The sequence below is a fragment of the Vanessa cardui genome, chromosome 5, assembly GCF_905220365.1.
Source record: "Vanessa cardui chromosome 5, ilVanCard2.1, whole genome shotgun sequence".
NCBI classification, from domain to species: Eukaryota; Metazoa; Arthropoda; class Insecta; order Lepidoptera; family Nymphalidae; genus Vanessa; species Vanessa cardui.
The window spans coordinates 12,281,957-12,306,251 of NC_061127.1; the positions used below are offsets into that span (position 1 = coordinate 12,281,957).

Sequence of the window (24,295 nt, forward strand, 5' to 3'; positions counted from 1 at the left end):
CACCCATAGACAATGACGCTGGAAGAAATATTAACTATTCTATACATCGTCAATGTGCCACCAACCTTGGGAATTAAGATGTTATGTCTCTTGTGCCTGTAGTTACACTGGCTTACTCACCCTTCAAACCGGAACACAACAATACTGAGTACTGTTATTTGGCGGAAGAATAACTGATGAGTTGGTGGTACCTACCCAGACGGGCTAGCACAAAGCCCTACCACCAAGTAAATACTACATGTATAGATTTAAGCATCTAATATCGTATACTGTATTGTTTTGCCCATATATGTAATTTGTCTGTTTTCCTGTCAGCGCACATTCAGCTACGACACGTGACGTATCGTCCTGTCGTACGTGGTCACCACTGGCGCATATAGACACATAAATATTGGTGCTGTAAATAAAATTAACCACTTCTTACATCACCTGAACTGAGATGTCTCTTGTGCCTGTTGTTGCACTGGCTCATCCCACACTTTATATCTGATTACATGAAAGCTAAGTGTTGCTATTGGGCAGTAGAACATACTTATGATGGGATGTACCCAGGTATTGGACAAAGCCCTACCACCAAGTATATATTTCATTTCGCGTTAATCAGCAAACGTTCAGAGAAGCTATATAGGGGACATACTTGACAACTAACATGCATTGGAGCAATGAAAAAGGGAATTTGAGTTGAAAAAGTTCTATTCGCTTCTTTTATGAGGAATTTGTTATGAATTGTATTGTGTTGTATTTTTCATTGAATTTATGAATCGGATGAGTTAAAAATTTCTGTAAGACTTAATCATAAAACGGATATCTTACTCGAAGAAGGATTTATTAACTTATATGTCATCACATCATATAACAAAATAAAATAAATTCCGGATTTGAACTAGTGAACCTTGGTTAAGATCCACGAGCTTTAATCACTGTGCCATCGGTTATATTTGAAGAGGTAATGTATATAGATAATATAATCGCCTGTAACAACTACACTGACACTCCAATAATATTTTCTATAGCTAAGTTACAAGTCATCGACAATCGATCTAACTTGACTTCCGCCACTTAGCGCTGTTTGTGTATCTCCATTAAGTGCAGGAAACTTCACACTTACGGCGAGATGTTACGACGTTTTATATACGTATACGCTTGACAGGTAATTTTGATAATAATAGTCGTTTTTTTAATATAACTCAATTTAAATTTCACAAAAAATAACGTTTTAATTAATTATTATTAAGTATAAGCTGTTTAAGAAGTTTATTTTGTATGTTATCATTTTATTCATAACAAAATAACAAACAAAACAAATTCACTCTGACAGCACAAATAAAAAAAAATAATTAAATGAAAAAAAAAAATGCTAAAGGCAAACGTAATAAACTCAAGTAAATTATAAATTGTTCAATCATCACCATTTTTCTAATGAGACATTAGCAAATGCATTTAACACTCGAAGTTGTTAGAAAATGCCACAATGCGGCGCTGTTTAAGCGGAAGCCGGCAGGAAATGGCCACTAATGGCCGCCGCGCCGGAAGCGACGCCATTACGCCCTAGTGATGATCAAATAATTACTTAGTTTTATTTTGCAAATGTACATTTATATAGCGATACTTAAAAGGATATTGGCCGTGATAAACTCTAGGGTGACGTTGAGCTTAACGGTGATAAGAATTGGTTTACGCATTTTCAAATGAATTTTATACTGCTTACAATTTCAAACATGTGATGTATTTATATAATGAACACAAACGGTTTTAAGTTCTTTTTTTAAAAAAAAAATGTATTCGTGACCGAAATCAATGTAAAATAAATTATAATTTTGGTTTTGCGTAAAAATGCATGTTTTATTATGCATTTTATTTGAAAATATACTTATTTAAAAATAGTTTTATGTGAAAAGTATTCAATTGATTCATATAACGTTCTATGAATCCGAAAATTACCTTAAAAGCGTAATAAAGACTCCTTATTATTAAAGTACTAATCATACTATTTTTTAACTGAATGACCATTGGTCGAAAGCATCATTTGACTTATTTTGACCAATGAGCGTCAAGATCAAAGCAGCATAAATCCATTCGACTTTGATCAACGTTTCAGAAACTGGAGATAGGTTTGTCCGGTACATGTACTAAGAAAATCTTATTTATCTTATGATTACTTGTTCTTTTATAACAGTTACACGTTTCACACTGGTTTTAAAGTTTATAAGTTCACAATAAATAACTTGCGCTGACAATTTTCATCCGTCTCTCTTTCGAAGTTCAGTGAAGTTCACCAATAAATCCTGGGTCGAGTTCAAGTGAAAAAGACTTCGGTTGGTTTAGAGGCAATGGGACGGTAACGACACGACATGTGTTTATAGTGCAATGACTGGAAGCCTGTGTCTCCCAATTCCTTTAATCTATAGACGTAGGGAATACAATTTCCAATAAAATAATATAATTATAAATAATAATGTATGCTTCAAAACCAGAATCGTAGAAGTAGATGTGTTTTTACATGTTTAATGACCTTTGCTGCGTATTGCTGCGTTTCTATAAAAATAACATTGACGCGCGAGCCTTGCAATTATTAGGCTGGTTATTTATTAATACATGCACTAAAATGCATCTGTGTGAGTATTGTGTAAACGAAATAAGCCTATTAGTGTCTCGATGTCGTATCGCAAACGTTTCGTGTAACTAATAGTGTAGTCTTGAAAACTCCTTTCCGTCTGTAACGAGTTTCAAATTGGAAAATCTACTTAGAGACCAACTTTGAAACTTGCCTCCACGCCCTTGTTTTTCCAATTTTCTACTCTTCACAAATCTTTGGAAACTCTCTTATCTGTTATTTATTTTTATTTATTAAAGATCGAGTTTAATATTGTTTCGTAAATTTAATTAATTTAAACGTTACGACTCTTTTATTTTCACTTAATATCATAAACATTATAAGGGCTGAAATTATTGTATTAATAAATAAATTTTATCAATGCAATCTATAAAATAGCACAATACGTTTAACACCTTTTTATCTTTTAATATGTATTGTTGCCATTGCAATTTACATTTCACAAACTATAATAATAAAATGTGTGAAACATGACCACTAACAGTAGGAACAGATTAAAAAATCATCCAGGATAATAAAGAAGTTATCGGCTGTGAGATCTGACGCCGGTGCCTAGCGAATGGAAAAAAGTAAAAAGGCGGGAACTTGATTCATAATGGCATCAAACATGGCGGCACTGATTGCGATCTGAAATAGAGATAAGAATGGGGTGGCTAGCTTTGTCTTGCGCCTGATGACTATTACAGTAGGTAGTTTATAATAAATAAACATCTGCTATGCCATTATAATGATTATTTGCATTGTTTGAAGGTGTTAATGTTGTGTATTTAGCTGATGAGACCTAAATGCTATTAGGTGTTTAAAAAAAACTTAATTTAAAATGCTTGAATGTCAAATAGAATGTGTCATTTAAAAATAAGCAGGTGGACGATGGCATTTTTTATTTAACGCTCTATACTTCTATAATCAGCTTGTCAAGTATGTCATCCAATTTATAATTTCTGTCATTGCCACATCTTACTACTTTTGTAATTGGCACTGCTTCGCGCAAAATCGTCGTTGACGAAAAAAAATAATTATTGTTTGCCTGGTGGATGGAAATCATACTCAGGTGTATGTATATCAATAATCCAGTAACATCTGTTTGAATAGAAGCATGATACCTGAAATTTGTCTGTGTTAATGTAAAAATTAAAGGTGTTTGTACATATTACAGATTATTGTGCGGCATAATTCAGCGTTTTCTTAGTTTTGCTTAGGAATTTCATTTATTTTATATCTTTGAACATTGGTCTATCGCCCATAGATATTAACACTAATAATTATTATTCATTATTCCTTACTTCCTAACCGTACATAACCTAACCTTGAGAACTTATATGTTTCCTCGAAATACACGTAGCATTTCACCGAAACATAGGTTGTTTTTTTAAGAGACACATATTCAATGACCTATAACCTACTCTTTGTAAGTTGTACAAAATATATCGATGTTAGATTTTAACAAATGTGAATATAGCAGCATAATAAAACCGTGCATCAAGAGGTAAAAGAGAAATGGTAAGAAAATCGTTCAAGGGACAAACGTGTTGGAATCACTCGTTTCGCTGAAAAGGGTGTGGAAATGAAAGCAGCCAATGATAAAACACCTCAATCCGGTTTCCACTTTTTTACCAAATCTCCAGGGTCCATATTTTAGGAATCCACGAACGGTAAAAATCCGCTTGTCTTCTGATATTTGAATACAATAAAAAGTGTAATAAAATAAACTGGCCGCAATAATTTTTATTGTAAGGAGGACCCTCGAATTATCATTTAGATGGGGTAGTCCGCAATATGGCGCGAATTTTGGGGGCAAAAAAATAGACGCAGCGCCAATCGTCGGTTAGGGTGACCTTTTTAGTTTACTGAAATTGCTTCGCACTAAACGCGAATCGAGTTTGATTGAGCTTTATTGGAGACATGAATCTTTTGTTTAAACAAAGCCTAGATTTATTTATTTTTGCTTGTCATTTAAATACTTCTAAAATAGTCCGTATTTATGTAACATTCAATACAATGGCAACATTACAATGTATGTATTGCTATTATTCTTTAATACTTTCTAGATTAAATTATGATAGATAGTTCCAGTTAGTTAAGTATTCATAACAAGTGCCGGGATTTAATACAAATATTAAATTTTAATCTAAGTGTCGTCACCAACAAGTATTAATGACAATCTCCCCACAAAGAAGCTATTCCCCTGAAACACATTAGTCTGATTGTACTGAGTTCACATATCACACGGGAGCGGAAAGCGTTTTTATTTTGAATAATTTGATTTATTCATGTTATCGTAGCCTTTCGAGTTTAACTACTATTCGTGTGCTAAGAAGTTTAGCTTTATAAAATTTTGGTAGTGCAAAACAATTCAGACTTACTTTCTTATTTTTTTTTGTATTTTTTACGAACATCACAAAAATGAGTGGTGGCTTCACGTATAGAACCGAATAAGCGAATTGCTCCTATAAAATAAAATGTCAGTCTTGCAATGTATAGGATGGCCAAATTTGGTTGTGTCTTCCGGTGTTATTATTACGGGAGGAGCTCTTGCGATAGGTGGAAACAATAGGCCGTAAAAATCTTATTCTCTGCATCTCTGACTTTTACGCTCACTGTATTCCGTTTTAGCATCGATGGCTGGCTACATACGAGCAGTTTGACGATTACCTCAAACATAGATATTTAGAGACTCATTGTCATTCATCGTTCAGTATTTTTTTGTTCACTATCTGACTCATCATTCAAACCAGAACATAACAAGCCATATATAAGATTATCATCAATTAATTATGTGGTCTTTATGCAAATCGAAATAGTATTAGTGCAATTGAATTAACCATCCAGTTTATGAATTGAAAATCGCTTGCGCTTGTTCAACAAGGCATCGATCTAATAATTGGTTTGCCTGATTTCGGTTGGGGACGCCAAATGGAAAGAGAATCAGTCCTGATAAATGATTTTGGAACAAATGTTATTTTGATCTTTAGCGATACCGCGGGATTTGTGCGGGGGCGTTCAAAACGCTCGCCTTTTGATTGCATTGTGTGGCGTGATCGGACAATTAATTGCTATTTTCGTTTTTGTATAATGCTGTTAAGGTTAGGAGCTGTTTTATTATTCGAATACGGAATAATTTGTTCGTATTACAATTGACAGATTGTAATAATGATATTGAAATAAAGTTTTAATTTGGCTTTATTAATAACAGTGGCCCGCGGATTCATTTGCGTAATATTTGATTTATATGAGAATGAAATCGAAATGATTACTTGGATAAAAACTGTTGTATTTCAATGGCACTTTCATTATTAGTTTAAATAAAAAAAAATAATTAGGAAAAAGCAATGTATTTGGATATTACAGAAAGAAAAACCAAACCCCTAAAAAATTAATTCATTGAAATATTTCTACCAATAAAATTAAATAATTAATCATTATTTTGTCATTAATCACTGCAAACATTAAAGCCTTAGAATTTCTAGAATGCCTGTTATTAATTAGTAGTTATTACATAAATATTAATTAAAACACGCATGAAACAAAATTGCCATATATTTAAACTTCATTCGTAGTATTAAAAAAAGTTAAAATGTTTTTTTTTTTTCTTTCCTTATACACGCTATATCGCCATCAAGCAACACTCTTAACATCTTAATGAAAAAACAATCATTTACTTATATTAATTACAATAACTTAATTATATTAAATTTAAAATCATTTTTTTCTTCTAATTTCAACAAAAATATCTCGATTTTTCCATACAAAATAGCTTAAGTTGAAAGCTATTTAATATTTATAAGGTTGTGTTGTCAAAAGGGTTGCCCTAAAACAGATTAAAAATGATTAAAAACACAATGTAGGTTATTCGAATAAAATTTGTTTTGACATTTAATAAATACGCTAAGAATCCCACTAACGGTTCAAAACGAGTTCTACAAAGAACATCCGGCGAGAATCTAGGTAGTTACTCTTTTAAACTCGTTATAGTTGCTCGTTAGCTGAAATTATTAAGAGTGATGAAGTGCTTACTAATTTGTATGCGATCCAAGCGACTGTAGTGTTTTCGAGGCGAGGTCCCATTAGCGGATTCATTTGACCAAAATAGATTGTGAACCAGCTGCGAACATAATAAATTATATTATTTTAGAATTTGCACACATTTTACTGTAAAACATGTTACACTGTCTAAACCTGCAGCTTTACCCGCGTGACATTTATAAAACACAAACTTCCACCTCCCGTTTTACCTCCTTAGGGGTGTATTATGGGTGTCTACACCCTATAAGGAACCTACCTGCCAATATTAAACTGAGATGGCCCAGTGGTCAGAAAACGTGCATCTTAATGTGTTTATTATATGCTTTATGTATGTGCTTAATTATGTTTATAATTCATTTCGTGCTCGGCGGTGAAGGAAGACATCGTGAGGAAACCTGCTTGTGTCTAATTTCAATTTCTGCCACATTCTGCCACATGCCTGTCGAAATTCTGCCACATGTGCATTCCACGAACCGGCATCGGAACAGCGTGGTGGAATATGTTCCAAACCTTGTCCTTAATGGGAGAGAAGGCCTTAGCCCAGCTGTGGGAAATTAACAGGCTGTTGCTGCAATCATTTTAAGTTTATAGGTGTTATAGTCTGAGATTTCTTGATAAATTTAAATTAATTGTAAAGCACGCGTCATAACGAGCTTTATTTGAAGGATGAAAGAGAAATTCGATAGATTTTTAGTAATTTAAAAATATTAAGAAACAAAAGTAACTAATTTTGTCTATTTGTTTTTTAAATACTGAACTGAATTTACTGTTAATTTACTGTTAATTTATTTTATATATATAATAATATAATATGAGACAACACACATAAATTACTCTGATCCCAATGTAAGTAGCTGAAGCACTTGTGTTATGGAAATCAGAAGTAACGACGGTACCACAAACACCCAGACCCAAGACAACATAGAAAACTAATGGTAATCTACATCGACTCGGCCGGGAATCGAACCCGGGACCTCAGAGTGGCGTACCCATGAAAACCGGTGACCACACTACTCGACCATGGAGGTCGTCAACAATATAATTTGATGAAAATTAGTACGCAGTGAAATTGACCATTAAGAAAGGAACATACAACCAAAAACATTATAATCTTTTAAGTCGTCCCGTGTGTGTATAATTTAAATATAATATATTTACTTTACAAATCTATTTACTGACTCTGACTCAGGAGTAATAAACTAGGAAACTGGTATTGCCGTAGAATATTGAGTGGGTGGTAATGATCCAAACGGGCTTGGATGAAATTCTACCATCAAGTATATTCTTTCCTTAAAATATCACATAATGAATAGGTAATATATATATATAATAAACATATGCATTGAGAAAAAAAATTTACACATATACCCGCTACATATACCAAAATAACATTTCCTTACAATTTTCGTCTGTCTGTCTGTTTGTTTCGGTTAATCTCTGTAACGGCTGGACCGATTTTGACGGGACTTTCAACTGGCAGATAACTGATATAATAAGGCTACAATAACATTTTTTTTTGTTAAATTCAAACGCGTACAAGGTCGCGGACAGAGCTAGTAGTTTTTTCAGAGATTTTCACTTACAAGATCCACATGCAGAATGCGGTCAGCATGATGCAGGCTTGCACTATCCTAAACACGAAGAAAGTTTGTTTGAACATAAAAACAATATAATGTATTAGTTTTAATATCAAATCAATTACACAGATTCTGTCAAAATTCCAACTGACGCATGCAGATTTCCTCACGATGCTTTCCTTCACCGCTAAACATGGTATAAATGATAAAAAACAAAGTAAATCAATTAATACTAAGTGGTGCCGAACAAAGTTTATACCTACTTAAATTCCTGGCTTATATAAATCTAAATCTGTGAAAAACCACCTACCACCGGTTCGGAAATATACACGTTGTACCTTAAAAGAAACGGCATAAGACTACGCGGATTTTTGTTAATGTCATATTTACATTTATAAACAAGAGTCGTTTATGAAATGATCTGGAGGCGATCATCTCATTGCCAATTCTGCAACCAACTAAAAATCATAACTTTCGTAAAATTTAGCATCATATTCTTTATGTACATATATTTATAGATGAACGCATTACCCTCGATTTGGTCCCGCTTTCACCATCAATGGTCCAATTATCAGCAAGAGGGTGAAGAATGCTGTGATGACGTAAAGTGGTGTATGATAGGATTCGTATTCCGCCTCCGGTTTGTTTTCTGGCTTCGGTGATGGCGCTGGGGGAGGTTCGTCTTGACGTTTCTCACGCAGCTTGTCGATATCGTATTGTGGCCACACATTAAACTGACTCTCGAGTTCCTCTTGCGGCGTGTCATCGTATTGGCGGTAGTTCGGATAGTTGACATCTACACAAATGACATAACAAAGTAAAACTTGTTAAGTATACTTTGTTTTAAGAAAAAAACAACAACAACAACAGCCTGTAAATTCCCACTGCTGGGCTAAAGGCCTCCTCTCCTTTTGAGGAGAAGGTTTGGAACATATTCCACCACGCTGTTTCAATGCGGGTTGGTGGAATACACATGTGCCAGAATTTCTATGAAATTTGTCACATGCAGGTTTCCAATCTTTCTTTTATATATACTAGTCAATACAAAAATGTTTAAGGCACTGAAGTAACGCCAATCGAAACGGCAGTGTAACACTAAACCTAATTACTAACCTTGTGGCCTCTGTTTGATATAAGGATCGTTCGAGTCGTACATTTCATTAACTTTTTCGTTATTGTGTATCATTTTGTGTACTTTAAATTATATTCTTGATCCTAATATTTTTTATTCTATAAAATTTGACAAGTATCCGTCTAAATTTTTTTCTTATTCTTTTAGTGACATTTATTTTCTATTTTGTTACCGGCCTGATAGCACCTTTATTTGAAAAAAAAAGAATGTAAGATGTTTTTTTAGATTTTCAAATTAAATTAATGTCTTAACTAGACATAATAATAAAAAAATATATAGTTAGAAAAATCCTTAAATATGTACGTATTATGATAAGAGATCAAAATATAACTTAGATAAATAATCTATAACGTTTTAATCACGTCTAAGAACTAGCATCCATCGAAGTTCCCGAGGCTCTATCAATATCGGTCGACTATCTCGATCGATGGGTATGCGCGCGCGCACTGTAATGACTCAATTATCCGCTTAGAGGAGGCGTGGTACACTACGCTATGTCTTCATTACAAGATATCGCTTTGTATGGAGCTGGAATCTTTTTATATAATTTTATGAAATCTTGGGTGAAATAATTAATTCCGAAAATTCCACATTTAATTTCATTCATTCAAATAAAATGTTATGTGTCTCTTTGTTTTCATTGTGGTGGTACCGTCGTTCTAATTTTCAATAACACAAGCGCTTTAGCTACTTACATTGGGATCAGAGTAATGTATGTGATGTTGTTCAATATTTATTTATTTATTCTCCCTTCCCGTTAATCATAAAGCGTATTTCAGGACTTCTTGTATTTTGTTTTGACTTTCATGACTTCAGGCTAATAATACTAAAACTAAGTATATGGAATACCACCAAAACACAAAACTACGAATCAGTGAGATGTGAACTTACAACGCAGACGGTGCGTTAAGTATTAATATGCGATTTTGAGATTCAAGAGGTATCACTGCCATTAATTGGGTGACATTCGGGATCACATACGAGTCAATTCTCTGTTTCTTCCGAAGATTCGTGCGAATTCGCAGTTATCAGCGATAAGACGTTACCGATTAAGTTTAAAACTGTAGTTGATGTTTGTAATTATGTTAAGATTACTTGTACAGTAAACATACAAAAGGTGACGTGGCCAAGCTAAATAGTCTTATTTAGATAAACGAAATGTATAAGATAATAATAGGCGGTCTTTTCGCTTATAGTGATCTCTCACAGAAAACCTTTGGTGATAAAAGCTTAGAGTTAAAAGAAAAATATAGCTAGTATATTTGTACCTCGTATAATCTATATGTTTTTTATTTAGTGCATTAGTGACTGATAGTGAATTCGAATATAATAAGTTTCCATCTCCTCACCAAGTAGCCGAGAGCACACGCAGCGGTACCCAAGGATACTATCTCACTGGGAAATATAGCTAAGAATTTATTGGTAATATCGATACGGAGTCGTGATGGGCATGTACCGTATATTTTCAGTATCGAGCCATAGTCTAAACACTATCTCCCTTGATCTCAGTTTAAGCTGACCTCGCGGGTCATGAATTGATTTTTATGGTACCATTTTACAATCTGGCCACACACACTTATGTATTAAGTATTCTATAATATATTATGTTTTTGTCAGTTAACAATATGTTTATTAACTATGATTAATGTGGCTGCAACTATTAGAAATGATGCTGATAATGTCCCATTAAGATTGCACGATGTATATTTTATATTTCTCCCAGGAATTGCAGGCCCACATAGGCAGGGCAATCGTCTCGGTGGCATGGTAGTATGTGCAACAGATCTAGTAAGCCCGCCCCCCTAAAAAAACCTAGACGACTAAAGGGTATGATATAAGCTGTTCTAGGCACTATAGATCTTCACTTTATACGGAATAGCTACATATAGCGGATAGCGCTAGCCCGTTTGGGTAGATATTACTACTTCTCTCGTATTCTACCGCGAAGTGGTAATGTAGTTAGTTTATATTATATTATATTATAAAATTCCTCATTCTTCACCAATTTAATAGTAGGCACATATAAGCTTAATGTTTTGGTAAAAAATAAAATTCCATTTTACGAATATTTATGTCAGACACATAAAATTAAAATTATTGTAGACTAGGGACCAGCCCTGGCTTCGCACGGGTGTGATGCTATGATATACTAGTAGAAACTTCTAACATTATTAGTGTTTCTTCACTGAATTGTCCATGTATTATATACAAAAATCTTCGTCTCGAATCACTCTATCTATTAAAAACCGCATCTAAATCCGTTGCATAATTTTAAAGATCTAGTGACTTTTTTTTATACTATGTAATGATGTATATTATCATTAAGATTAACAGCGTTTGCGTGAATCCGAAAAAAACTCATTAATATTATAATCCTTATTTCAAATGTCAATATTAAAATGGAAAGTCTTTTATAAATGAATTTACATAATAATAAAATAATTTTCATTGCAGATATTACGATGGCGTACGCTTTTCAGAACGTTTTGGCAGATGTCGGTCCCGGGGTCCCGGGGTCGCGGTCAAGCGTCCGTCACGGACTTCAATTTCCGGGGATGAGATGTGACACGATTTAAATTTTCATTTTGCGATGTCATAAAGTTTTATATTAATGGAACTCTGAATATTGTTTCTGTTCAAAATGTCTTTGCATTGCAAACGTTTTTTAATTTAAAATTGGCAGGAGCACGGGTTAATTGCCCAGATGGTGTGTTATCATCGCGTCCTGTGGTCAATGTCCAATTGGGAACTAAGATGTTATATTTTATGTTTCTAAAGTTACACTGGCTCATTCTTTTCCAACTACAATAGTAAGCACATTGAGCCGTGTAGCGGTAGAAGCAGTGGTACCTACCTAGACAGGCTTATACTTTGCCGTTGGGCTTGACGGTAGCGTCAAGTTAAGAGGAATCGAGTTTTAATGAACTATAATATCCTATATATAGTTATCTACATTGTAGTTAATTAAAACTCGATTTCTTTTTTTCGGTGTTTTATTTAAAATATATTTTTGCAATAAATGTATTTAGTAATATGTCGATAGGGTATAATCATAAGTTAAGCAAATGAGTTTGCTATTCTTTGTATTTAAGGCGTGAATAGTAATAAACATAAATATTGTATAAATATCGTGTAATATATATTTAAATTTAATTAAAACAATATTATTATGTTTTTATTCACAATAAAAAGAGTATCTCCTAAGGTTCTTACAGATACTCCTAACTGGAATCTACATTTCAACAAACCATGTACAACAACATTTAATCTTGTAATATTTGAATTTAAAAGTCTCGAATTTATAATAAAAACTTTTTCGTATACATTTTATTACAATTAATAAATAAAAAAAATTATATCTCTTAATGGTTGGTAATTATATAGTTGAATAAATAAATACATTATCAGCTGACAGATTATATACAAATATATTTCGTCTTAAGACTTATTTGCCTGTTGTACATATTGTATAGTATTGCAAAATTCAGAAGCGTCATACATTGCGCTTCAGCAACGGGCCGGAACGACTTCGCTAGGATAAATCACGGGTGATTTATTTTTATTTGGTTGGCACTTCTGAGCGTCTGCATGCTCTGCAATGTACATTCTTTATTTAAAAATATTATTCTTACAATACATTGTTGTATTGTATTGTAAAATAGTGGTTTCGTATTATTTAACATGTTTAATTTTAAGTGTAATAATGTTGCATGCTGTCAACAAATTTTACAACAAAAAATGTAATTCTTATTAGTGTTATAAATTATGACTTTTTAAAGTTTTTATATTTGTAATTAATGTTCTGTTTTGTATAATGGCTGTATACATTGTTTATAGAAACATTTTGTGAGTCTATGGAAATCAAGCAATGATCGCGAAATACAATTCGGTTACGCAAAACCGACTTTACTTGTATTTAATCTACATAAGTTTATAATTCGAATTGCGAATATCGTTAGGAAATCTGTATGTCTGGTATGTCTGTAAGTTTGGGCTGTTGTTCCTTTTTTAAATCAACCAGAGTCAGTGTGCCTCTAGCATTATTTACCTTTCAGATCAAAATAAAAATACTAAGTATAAGTATTGTAGTATATGTGATAGTTTTTGGTCTCTATCCCGGTAGAGCTTGCATAAAGCGGGTTGAGCTCTATTGGAAGTATTTTTTTCTTCATCGTAATAGTTTCTATAATAATATTTTCAATTGCATTAATTAAGGTTGACAAGTGTTACATCTCACGTCCCTACTACGATTATGAAAGAAATGGTTATCTATGCTTGACGGTTACTTGACGGTCATGAAATTGTCACTTTGAATTACATATTATAAATGATTATATCTCATCGAATAATTACATTTGACAAACCTTACAAGTAACTCAAATTGTAGAGTAAAATATATTTCCAAGTGGATTCTAACAGGTAATTTCCTCGGTCTTCGTGTTTTCTATCGTCATTGTTAACAATGTACGTTCGTAAACAAGTCGACATCACATTAGGGCTGCTGTCAGTAGCGACAATACCGAATACAATGGGAGTAACCGTACGAGAGCAACAAATCATTCCAGTTGGCGCGGACGGGCTTGTTAGGTAACGTGCTCAATTTGTATTCATGGTTTTTTAACACATCATGTTTCTTAGTACGTACTGACGTCAACTCCCTTATTGCTTCAGTTGCTAAATATACAGCTTAGGATCTCGAGGTAATTACTTCATATTTTATCTGATTGACTCGCCATATCAAAACATACTCTACTGATGTGGTTAAGAACGTTTTTAAATCGACATTTTATGAAGTTAATCTATATCTATACTATAATGTTATTTAATATGTGAAGGTTACTTTGTCTGTGTGTCTGTCTGTTTGTCTGTCTGTCGCTCTTTCACTACCAAACTACTTAACCAAATTTGGTGAAATGTGGTAATGAAGTCGAGTTGGCCCAGTGGTTAGAACGCGTGCATCTTAACCAATGATTGCGGGTTCAAACCCAGGCAAGCACCGCTGATTCATGTGCTTAATTTGACTTTATAATTCATCTCGTGCTCAGCGGTGAAAGAAAACATCGTGAGGAAACCTGCATGTGACAAATTTCATAGAAATTCTGCCACATGTGTATTCCACCAACCCGCATTGGAACAGCGTGCTGGAATATGTTCTAAACCTTCCCCTCAAAGGGAGAGGAGGCCTTTAGCCCAGCAGTGGGAATTTACAGGCTGTTGTTGTTGTTGTTGTTGGTAATGAAGCAAATTTGAGCTCCAATGAAAGACATGCTACTTTTTTTGTCTAACACATGACAAACGAGAGTAAAGTCACTGTTGACAACTAATTTTAATATAAAGCTACCATTGATGAATACGTTAGTCTTTACTGGGAAGAACATGGAAAAATTAGTTATTCGTTCTCATCAACAGCAAGTATAATTATATGCATCATGGAAACAACACCAAGCTCTTCTATAGTTTATGTATACTTATACATGTACAATTAAATTACTCTTTACTGTTTAATGTGTAATCATGAATGATAACTATTCTTTTGATTCATAATAAAACTTAAAGTAGAAAATAATATTGCATACAAATTAAATCAAATTTCATTATATTTTCTGAGGCATCGCGTATTTCCGTACAGTTTCACAAAAATCGGTTCGATAATTTTAGCGTGATTGAGTAATTAATGCATTACAAGAAATATAGAAAATTGCATAATATTAAGAAAATATATTTATATGATTATATTTAGTATTACTACCATACACAATATAATATTTATGTATGTAATTTTGATTTTGTTCAAATATATCCAAACATGTAAGTTTAATATGGTCACATTAAAAATTTGGATTTCAAAGCGAATAGTTTATAAGTATATTCGTAGTTATTTTAAACACAATAGGGTAAAATTACACAAACAACTTCGATGTATAAATGAAGCAATGTCATTGGTCAAGATTTTTTATAATTTATTATGTTCATTATGGATTGGCGAAAAAACAGCGATTTTAAATTTAGTTTTTAATGGTCATTTAATATAGAAATAGTTCTTGATTAACAATAAATGTTTATTTTCCATAATAGGATAGAAATATTTGCATATTGCATGGAATACGTATATTTAAGGTTTGTTTTTGTTTACTTCTTTTTCAATTGAGATAGGCTATAGTTATATATTTAAAATTACACTATATTGGTCAATATCGATGGAAAAACAACAGTGTTATCGTGATGTCTAAAAACATTCAACCTCATTTTAAATTGCGTTGCGATATATTAATATTCGTATATTTCAATAAACATTTTATCAGAGGCGGTAACATGAAAAAAAAGATCGTGTAATAATTTAGTGGTTGCAGATAACCTTCGTATCTTGGTACAGCGAACGGAGTAAGTTGAAACGCCGAATTATTCAACATTTTATTATTATATTTCATTTTAATAATTATTAAATATATCTAACACATACAATAAATCATAAATCTTTATTTACAAGTATTTGATATTGATGTTTTTTTTTTAATTTATTAAAACATTTTTTCGTAATGATTTATGTCATACAGCCGATATGAACTCTCAATCTGTTTCTGGTTCATTTGTAGATATCAAAAGGTCTATCAATTTTAGAAATTACGTTAAATCGTCAAGTAAGTGCATTAAGTATTATTTATTTATATTTTTGATAGGTCCATTAGCAAATGAATCTCAGGTAAGTGATCTCTACCTGTCATAGATGTTTGCGTTTTAAAAAATATAGAGCATTTCTTATATCGTCTATGCACCACATACCTGGTACTGAGATGTTACGTATCTGTTACAATGGGTAGTTAAGATTTTCTGGTACCTTCTCAAAAGGACTCGTACCCATATGGAGAAGTTTTGTTATTTCTAATTAACGTTTATATTAATAAGTGCACAGTTGTATTATTATTATTAAGTTTAATTATTAATTTTAAATTACTTAAAACATTTTTATCTGTGAATTTATAAAAAATAATTCTATACCGATCAGCAAATTAATACAAGACTTTTATCTTAAAACCTTTGCACTCAGCTTGTTTTGGTTGTTATATTAATGGAACAAGATGTTATTTTATCATGTTTGCTTCTTGTGTTGCTCGTTTAATTATTTCGAATTGATTTTGGAACACTTTTTTATCTATAACAAAATAAAATCTATTTTAAATAACGCGCTGTACGATATAGTTATAATACGAAACTTTTTACATATAAAATTGTATTCCATTTTTGAAAAAAAAGATACTTTGATTTTATAAATATTGTTGTTTAAAAATATAGGCCACAGATAAAAAATGTCATAGATTTGTAGGCGTCAAGCTATTATTAATTTCTTCTATCTATGCGTGTCGGAACATTAAAAGCGCCGAAAAGTCAATGAAATAAATTCTTGATAGCGTGTGACATTGCTCGTTATAATGCGACCTTTTGACGTCTTTTTGTCCGAATGACCGAAGGTGTCGTGTTGCAGTATCTCAATTTTAAGTAACATAAAAATAGAATATTTATTCCCTTGAGAATATTGTTGAATTTGTAACTGTATCGTTGTTTATACCATTTATCATGAAAATCTACTTAATGGTTTATGCACTTCGAGGTAATTTGCGTAATTTGTGTTTTAAGTACGTAACTTAATTTTTATAGGGTTAAAAATATATAAACCATTTTTTTTTTCATTTGGAAAGACTCGCTTTTTTCCAATAAGATCAAGCAAGTAGGCCTGATGATGACTGGTGGTCACTACCACGCATAGACATTGACGCCGTAAGTCTTAATCATTCCATACATCTTCAATGCGCTACTGACTTTGGGAACAAAGTTATAATGTCCCTTGTGTTTTAGTTACACTGGCTATCTCACCCTTCAAATCGGAACAAAACAGTACAAAGTCTTGCTACTTCGCGGTAGAATACATAATGTGTGCCGGCTTTCACAAAGTACTACCACCAAGTAATATTGAGAAAACAGCTTAAATATAATATAGAAAAAAGTACCTATTAGGTATTGTCAATACTTTTTTCTCATTGGGAAAATATTTCATAAAAAAAAGAAACAAGGCAATATAGGTAGATATATTATTACAATGCCAATATATATACAAATGCCAATATATTGACATATTTTAATTAAATCCTTAAACCATAGTATAAATTAAATAAGACTATTATATAAACGGCGATTCTTTTTCACCATTCAGAACCATATAAAATGTATTTTTCACATAAAGTACCTTCATCTTAAGTAATATATTAAAACTATTGGTGTATTCCAACGCGATGTGTCATCTTTATGGACCATTTCGGCGAACATTTCGGCGGCGCTCCGTAATATAGAGCTCGGTAAAGTCTCAAGACGGTACTATATCGTTACAAATTGGGTATATACTGCAAAATATTTCATTAAATTTTGGTTATGTTTTAAATTTAAGGTATATTGGTAATGTTCATTGAAAAAACCTAATCATAGAGTGCAGATAATTATTACAGAGACTTAATCAAAAACATGAGAAGTAAAAACTATTTTTTTTTACTGATTAATGTATAATACAATTTCTTAAATAATAACTCTATTATACTTTATATATTAAGATTATTTATATATAATGTTTGTATAAGATGTAAGTTAACGATAAAATATTGATCTATAAAATATTGAATATATTCTGTGTAACAAAAGGCAGTGCTTTCGTCGATCGGACAAAGCAAGTAAACAGAGCATGTATCACCAAAAGGCAGGACAGCCACCAGGGGCCCATAACTTAAGCGGACGTGCCAGATCAAAAGTGCCGGAGGCGATGGACGGCGCGATTTATATAGGCTGTGCGATAGTACGATACTCGGTTGTAGTGAAAAATAATGGCCTACGACTTTATAGGGCCATTGGTGAGGCTTCAGTGTTTGATACGTGGGAATATTACTCTGCGATACTTTATTTAATAATTCGTTATTATCTTTATTGGAACAAAAACATTAAAAATTTATTTGTGTTAATAAATTGACAATAAGTTAAATGTGAAGTAAAATCTATTCTTATTCAAAAATGTTCTTTTTTTAATAGTTCTGCGCCCATATGACTAAAATCAGATCACCCTCCCTTTATCCATGATTATATGATAGCTTTTTATAAATAGAGTCGGTAATTTAATAATAGCATAACGACAGAAATAGTAGATAGGGCTTTGTTCAAGCTCGTCTGGTTAGGTTAGCTTATTATAAATTCTACCGCCAAGCAGTTGGTAGTATTGTTGTATTTAGGTTTGATGGATGAGTCAGCCAGTGTAACAGGCATACGGGTATAATATCTCAGTACAGAAATGTAAGAACCGGTTAAAATTCCTGATGGTACCGAAGTCTTTTGACAGTGGTGACTTCCCATCAGGTGGCCCATTTGCTTGTCCACCAAGCAATTTTATGAAAACAAAATTGAGATGGTAAGTACATAACACACGAAACTGAGAAATGAAAATAATATCAGCGCGCATAAGCAAATTGGTATCTTTAGTCCGGGTTATTTCTTGAAAAATGGTATAGAATTAATTTTTAAATAACCTTTACTGTGAAATTTAGTTTTTGAGATAATACAGAATTTGAGTTGATGAGATCTTTAACTCTATAGCGAAAATAAAAACGTTAATATGTAAGGTGAGCAAGGAATCCTTTGAAAATATTAGCTGATATCTTATTATGAGAGAGTGGTTGTTGAGATACAGGGATTATGAGTGATTTGATTTTTTTTTAAGGTCCGCACCCACTAAGGAGAAGATTTGGAACATATTCCACCACGCTGTTCCGATGCGGGTTGGTGGAATGCACATGTGCCAGAATTTCGATGAAATTAGATACATACAGGTTTCCTCACGATCAGTTAAGATGCACGCGTTCTAAACACTGAGCCATAACAGCTCAGATCAATTAGAACTTAATCTATTTCTTCGTAATCAGAAAAGTATCTCAAAAAAAGTCTTCGGAGTTATCTCTGAGTAATAAAATATATAGATACACTAGTTTTATTTATTACATACTAAAGCTGAATTATTGCACAAAACGTGCAATTATAATCATAAATACGTATCAATAATATCCGATAGTAATATCAATTCAAAACGGATGTGGTGTTAAAATGATGTATTTGTTGGAAGCGCATAGATAACCTACTGCAAGTCTTCGAAATTGTGACATGGCGGCTATACAAGCTCCTTTGACATTCAAGTTGGACGGGACTATGCAAAATTAACAAGTGAATCTTTATTATTATTTATTGACAATTTGTAATGCAAAGAAATTGCCATTAGCTAATGTATTTATATATTTAAAATTATATATTGTTATTATGTGTATATTGTATGTATATTAAGATTAGTAGTTTTTTTTATAATATATTATCATATATTGTCACAGCCCGTCATAACCACACAGGTTACCATTGAAAATCAGCGTTAGGTTCTTGGAACCAAACTTGGAAGCTGAACGGTAACCATTAGGACACGTTGTTGTTCTTTTTTTTATTTGTATATTAAGTTAGTGAGTAGTTATAGTTGGTTAATATGTCTTTATTTTTGTTGTTTTTATTTATTTTTTGTTTTATAATTTTTATAATTCTTATTCTTTTATTATGTGTGTTTATTATGTACTGTGTCCTATTGAACATTTCTTTCTTTCTTTCTTTAAAATCTAATTAACTATGAAAATTACATTTATTTTTTATATAATCTCCACAGATTACATTTTTCTTTGCTAATTTTTTTTGGTTTTGTTTGACGTTATTATTATGACAGATAGGTCTCGTCTCGTCTCGACGAGAACTGACTGAAAAATAATTATAAAGCTATTTTAAATATTTAAATAACAATTAATCTATTATTGTTTAAATTAATTTGTTATTATTTTTAATATTAATATTATTTGATCGGAACCGATTTTCATTATTCTTTAAAAAATTTAAGAATTTGTAATGAAATTAAAAACCTTTTTCAACCGACTTCAAAAAGTCACCGGCTCTAAATATTACAATAACTATAACTAGGTTATATAATCGTAAATCGACTTTTAAGTGTTCTAATATTTTTCATTTCATTTTACCAAGGAGGACTCTAAAATATATGTTAAATATGCAATTATTTTTATTACGTTTTAGTGTATTTTTATTTGTTATAAAATAGTGTTTTGTTTGAAGTCGGTTTTTCTTTTTGTTAAAATTTTTATTTATTTCCTTTGTCATGTGTTAGGTATTTGTTTCAACAGTTCAGGTGATCAGTGAAAATTAAAAAAACCATCTATTGAAACATAAACTATAACCATGTGCTTCTATTAATGCAGAAATATGCTTCGAGTTCACTGTTGCATAAATCTGTCCCATTCATTTTAATTGGACAATAAACATAACACGATTTGTGCGTGCTATCGATAGTGTATTATTAATTATTATACGTTCATTGAATAACATCGTTATCACTGTTATCAGCATGGTCCGTTGAGACTGCATCTGCAATGTGTTGCGACCTAGATTATAATGTAAATATTGTTATGTAGACCTTGTGTGCAGTTAAACTTGTTGGCAATGATTTAGTTAGGTACTTATTAATATTTCCTTGTACAAAAAAAATAAGCTGTCATCTTAATTGTAATAAAACCTTCTTGCATTAGAAATGTTGTACTCAAGTGTTACGTGTTACAAGTTACAAGCAGAATTTCGCTTATATCTTCGATATGTTCATGATGATGCCACGTTTCTTAAACATGACTAATACACAAAAGCAACCGTTATTTCTTTACTCTAACAATTAAATTAAAATACGACAAGACTGGAAAGGGATCAGTCGTAAATGATCAAACGGAGCAGACTTTAACATTGAATTGACATGATAACATTGGATGAGGTCTCCAATGTTCTATGGTATCCTTTAAGGATTCGCAAATAAATCGCGCTTTTAATGTCGCAGAAATTGTTAACGGAACATTAGTTAAATTAAAGTGTTTATTAGAAGTTAATGAGAGTGTTAAATTATAAATAAATATATGTTATTTAAGAACTGTTTCGAATATATAGTAAAGAAAATTTATTATGATTAAACAAATTTATTTTCTCCATATATACTCTATGGCCACTTATCTGAGGTAATTCTTATCAGCTTGGTATAATATAATTTTTGAATTACTGTGAATGGATAGGTACTTAAATCGAAGATTTAGGTTTTTATTTCATCTTCTTTTTGTATACCATGGCTACATAAATTCATCGGTATATTTTATTCCAATATAATATTAGTATAATTTATTAAGTTAATTATGATAGAGATTGTTGCTTTGTTTAATCAATCTATATATTTGAAACTTGGTAGAATAATATCTTTGACACAACAGATAAATTAAAAAAAAAACTTACTATCCAAATGAAAGAAGAACAATGAAAGTTTTAATTTGACTCGAGACTTACCTTTCGTATTATTGCACTTATACAATATGATGAATATAAAACAAGAGTATATTCTTACGAGGAACATTTATTTAAATTTTAAAATACAAAAGATATATTTTACATATGAGTTACAGTTACTGCATGATTTATGAATCAATTTTCTTTTATCATACATCTTAACAGCTTGTTGGTCTTAATATAAGCAACAGATAAAAAAATAAGCGAGTCGATTAATTCCCGCCAAAAACGAACAGAATCGTAATATAAATAATGAGTGAATTTCACACTTTATTTATACGGACGTTCAATTATTAAAAAGAGTAAAGGAATCCAATATGTAGATAGGTGTGAAAGAGATGTCATTCCGTTTAAATAAGCTCGTGCGTTTTGGACCTTGTCATACTTTAAAAAAAAAAAACAAGAGACAGCACTATACAGCTTTGTATGCGTTGAAAGGAGATGAATGGAGTAATATAAAAGATGGCTGTGGTCTTTATAATTTGCATATTATCTTTATGGATCTTCTTTTTAATTGAGAGGCAGTACGAATGTGTTTTGGGTGCATGAGTTAATTAAGGATTGATTAATGACGGCCGCTACCGATGATATTTTTATGATAAATTCAAAATTACTCGACGTCCATCACTCGGACAGATGGTCAATCTTTCTACTCTTGACATTTTTAATATAGCGAAGTAATTATGTGCTTTGTTTTGTAGTCAAGATTATTGTTCATTACGAATTTTAGGGTTCCGTAGTTCGGACGAGAACATATAGACTAAGTTGTCGTCTATATGGTCTCAACCATATAGACTAAGACCGTCGAAAATGAGGATTCAATGCTCGCAAGTGTACTTGCAGTTAGAATATATAGGTTAAGTATATAAGCTAAGCCCATATTACACCATGCTTGTGTACGACGGGATGATAGACAAATATGTAAATTTCACCTGAGACATGCAGATTTTTAAAACTATTTTACCACCGATCAAGAAATATATACTTAAACCAGAAAATAAGGACGTGTAAATGTGTGAACTAAATGAATATAAATTAAAAATGTAGGCTCTGTGGCAGAATCTTAAATTGGTTATTAATATAGCGGATTCGATTTTGGGTTCCCTGTACGAGTTGTACGTAATTATGCCATTGCCATGCCATGCCATGCCAAAAGTACGTTAAACAAGCGTGTATAATTAAACTGGGATCTTTGAATGATAAATAAACTCGTATTTTGCATCAAATCTATTATCAATGAAATGATAACTCAAGCGTAATTTACACATTGTCAACAGCTCAAAAGCACCGCGAAAACAACGTAAAATTGCATTTTATTCAATCAAAAATACTTCTTATTGCATTGTAATAAGGTGGAATTAGTAACTTTTGAATTAATTCGCAGCATTCTGTGTTAATCGATGTTAGCTTTTATTTCAATTGAGTAGAGTCCAAAATATTATTGGTACTTGTGTTTTAGTGCAAGTTAGTGTCCTATTTTAACCTAGAGTCATGACCTGCCTTGTTTCCGTTCTATTGACTTGAGTCTGACGGACCTTTGATAGTGCCGATTCATTCACAATTATTAGAACGCTATCTGCATTAGACAATATATTCCAAGCCGCGTCGCTAGGCGTAAAATGTCCTAAGTCATTTTACGATACAGTTAGTTCCCACAAACAATTCAATTAAAAATTACGTAATGGTTACTTACGATCAATGAAATAACATATAAGCAAAGGAACATTAGTCAAATTATGGTATCTATTAATTGCGTATAAGTTTTTAATAAGATTATAAGCGATCTTTATTTCTCTGACGTCACTGTACTTAAGAATAAAAACGAATTAAAACGATTCACATGATCGTGTAAAAAATCAATTTGTGCCACACATATCTTCCTAAATGGATTCCATTCCTATTTATTTTCGTACAAATGAAGTCTCAGATCGAATGACACACTGGAATGTTTTTTAGTCCAAAACAGAAAATCCTGATTCGATACGGACAAATAAATTTGAAATCAATTTGTTTGATTCAGAAAAGATGTCTTTTAACGACCATGAGTAGGGTTCATTAACAATAGAAGCTCGTAGGAAGATTACGTTTTAAAAAAATAAAATAAAAAAACGATTCTATATATAGATACCGCAGTATGTTTGAGGTATGTATATAAAATAAATTACTCGCTAATGAGAAAGAGTAGTTACTACATTTTCTATGTACAAATGTCGTTAGTAAAAGGTAGCTTTAAATAGCAATTATAAAAGAGCGATTCAAAAGTGCTTATTGAATTTTTTTTGTTTGTTTTTGATACAATTACTAATACAAGTAATTCTAAGCACTACCAGATATTCCATATATCTTTATAATTTTTATCTGAGTAGATTACAAGCTTGGTTTCGCACATTAATAATTCAGCAAAATACCGCTGTTGTCCACTGAATGATATTTGTGTTCCAGCTTGATTCAATCTCTTATTCCGTTCCGCTTTTGTTCAAAATGATTAGCGAACCATTGACAGTTACA

The 24,295-nt window shown here is 31.9% G+C and overlaps 1 protein-coding gene across 1 annotated transcript; it reads right to left on the reverse strand.

The window, feature by feature from the left end:
• Nucleotides 1–6,580: 6,580 nt before the first annotated feature.
• Nucleotides 6,581–9,464, reverse strand: LOC124529831. The gene is made up of 4 exons (XM_047103753.1): nucleotides 9,328–9,464; nucleotides 8,746–9,010; nucleotides 8,221–8,268; nucleotides 6,581–6,716 (listed from the first exon to the last, which is right to left on the reverse strand). The coding sequence occupies exons 1-4, from the start codon at nucleotides 9,398–9,400 to the stop codon at nucleotides 6,581–6,583; spliced, it is 522 nt and encodes a 173-aa protein (XP_046959709.1). The 5' UTR covers nucleotides 9,401–9,464.
• Between the last annotated feature and the right edge of the window lie 14,831 nt (nucleotides 9,465–24,295).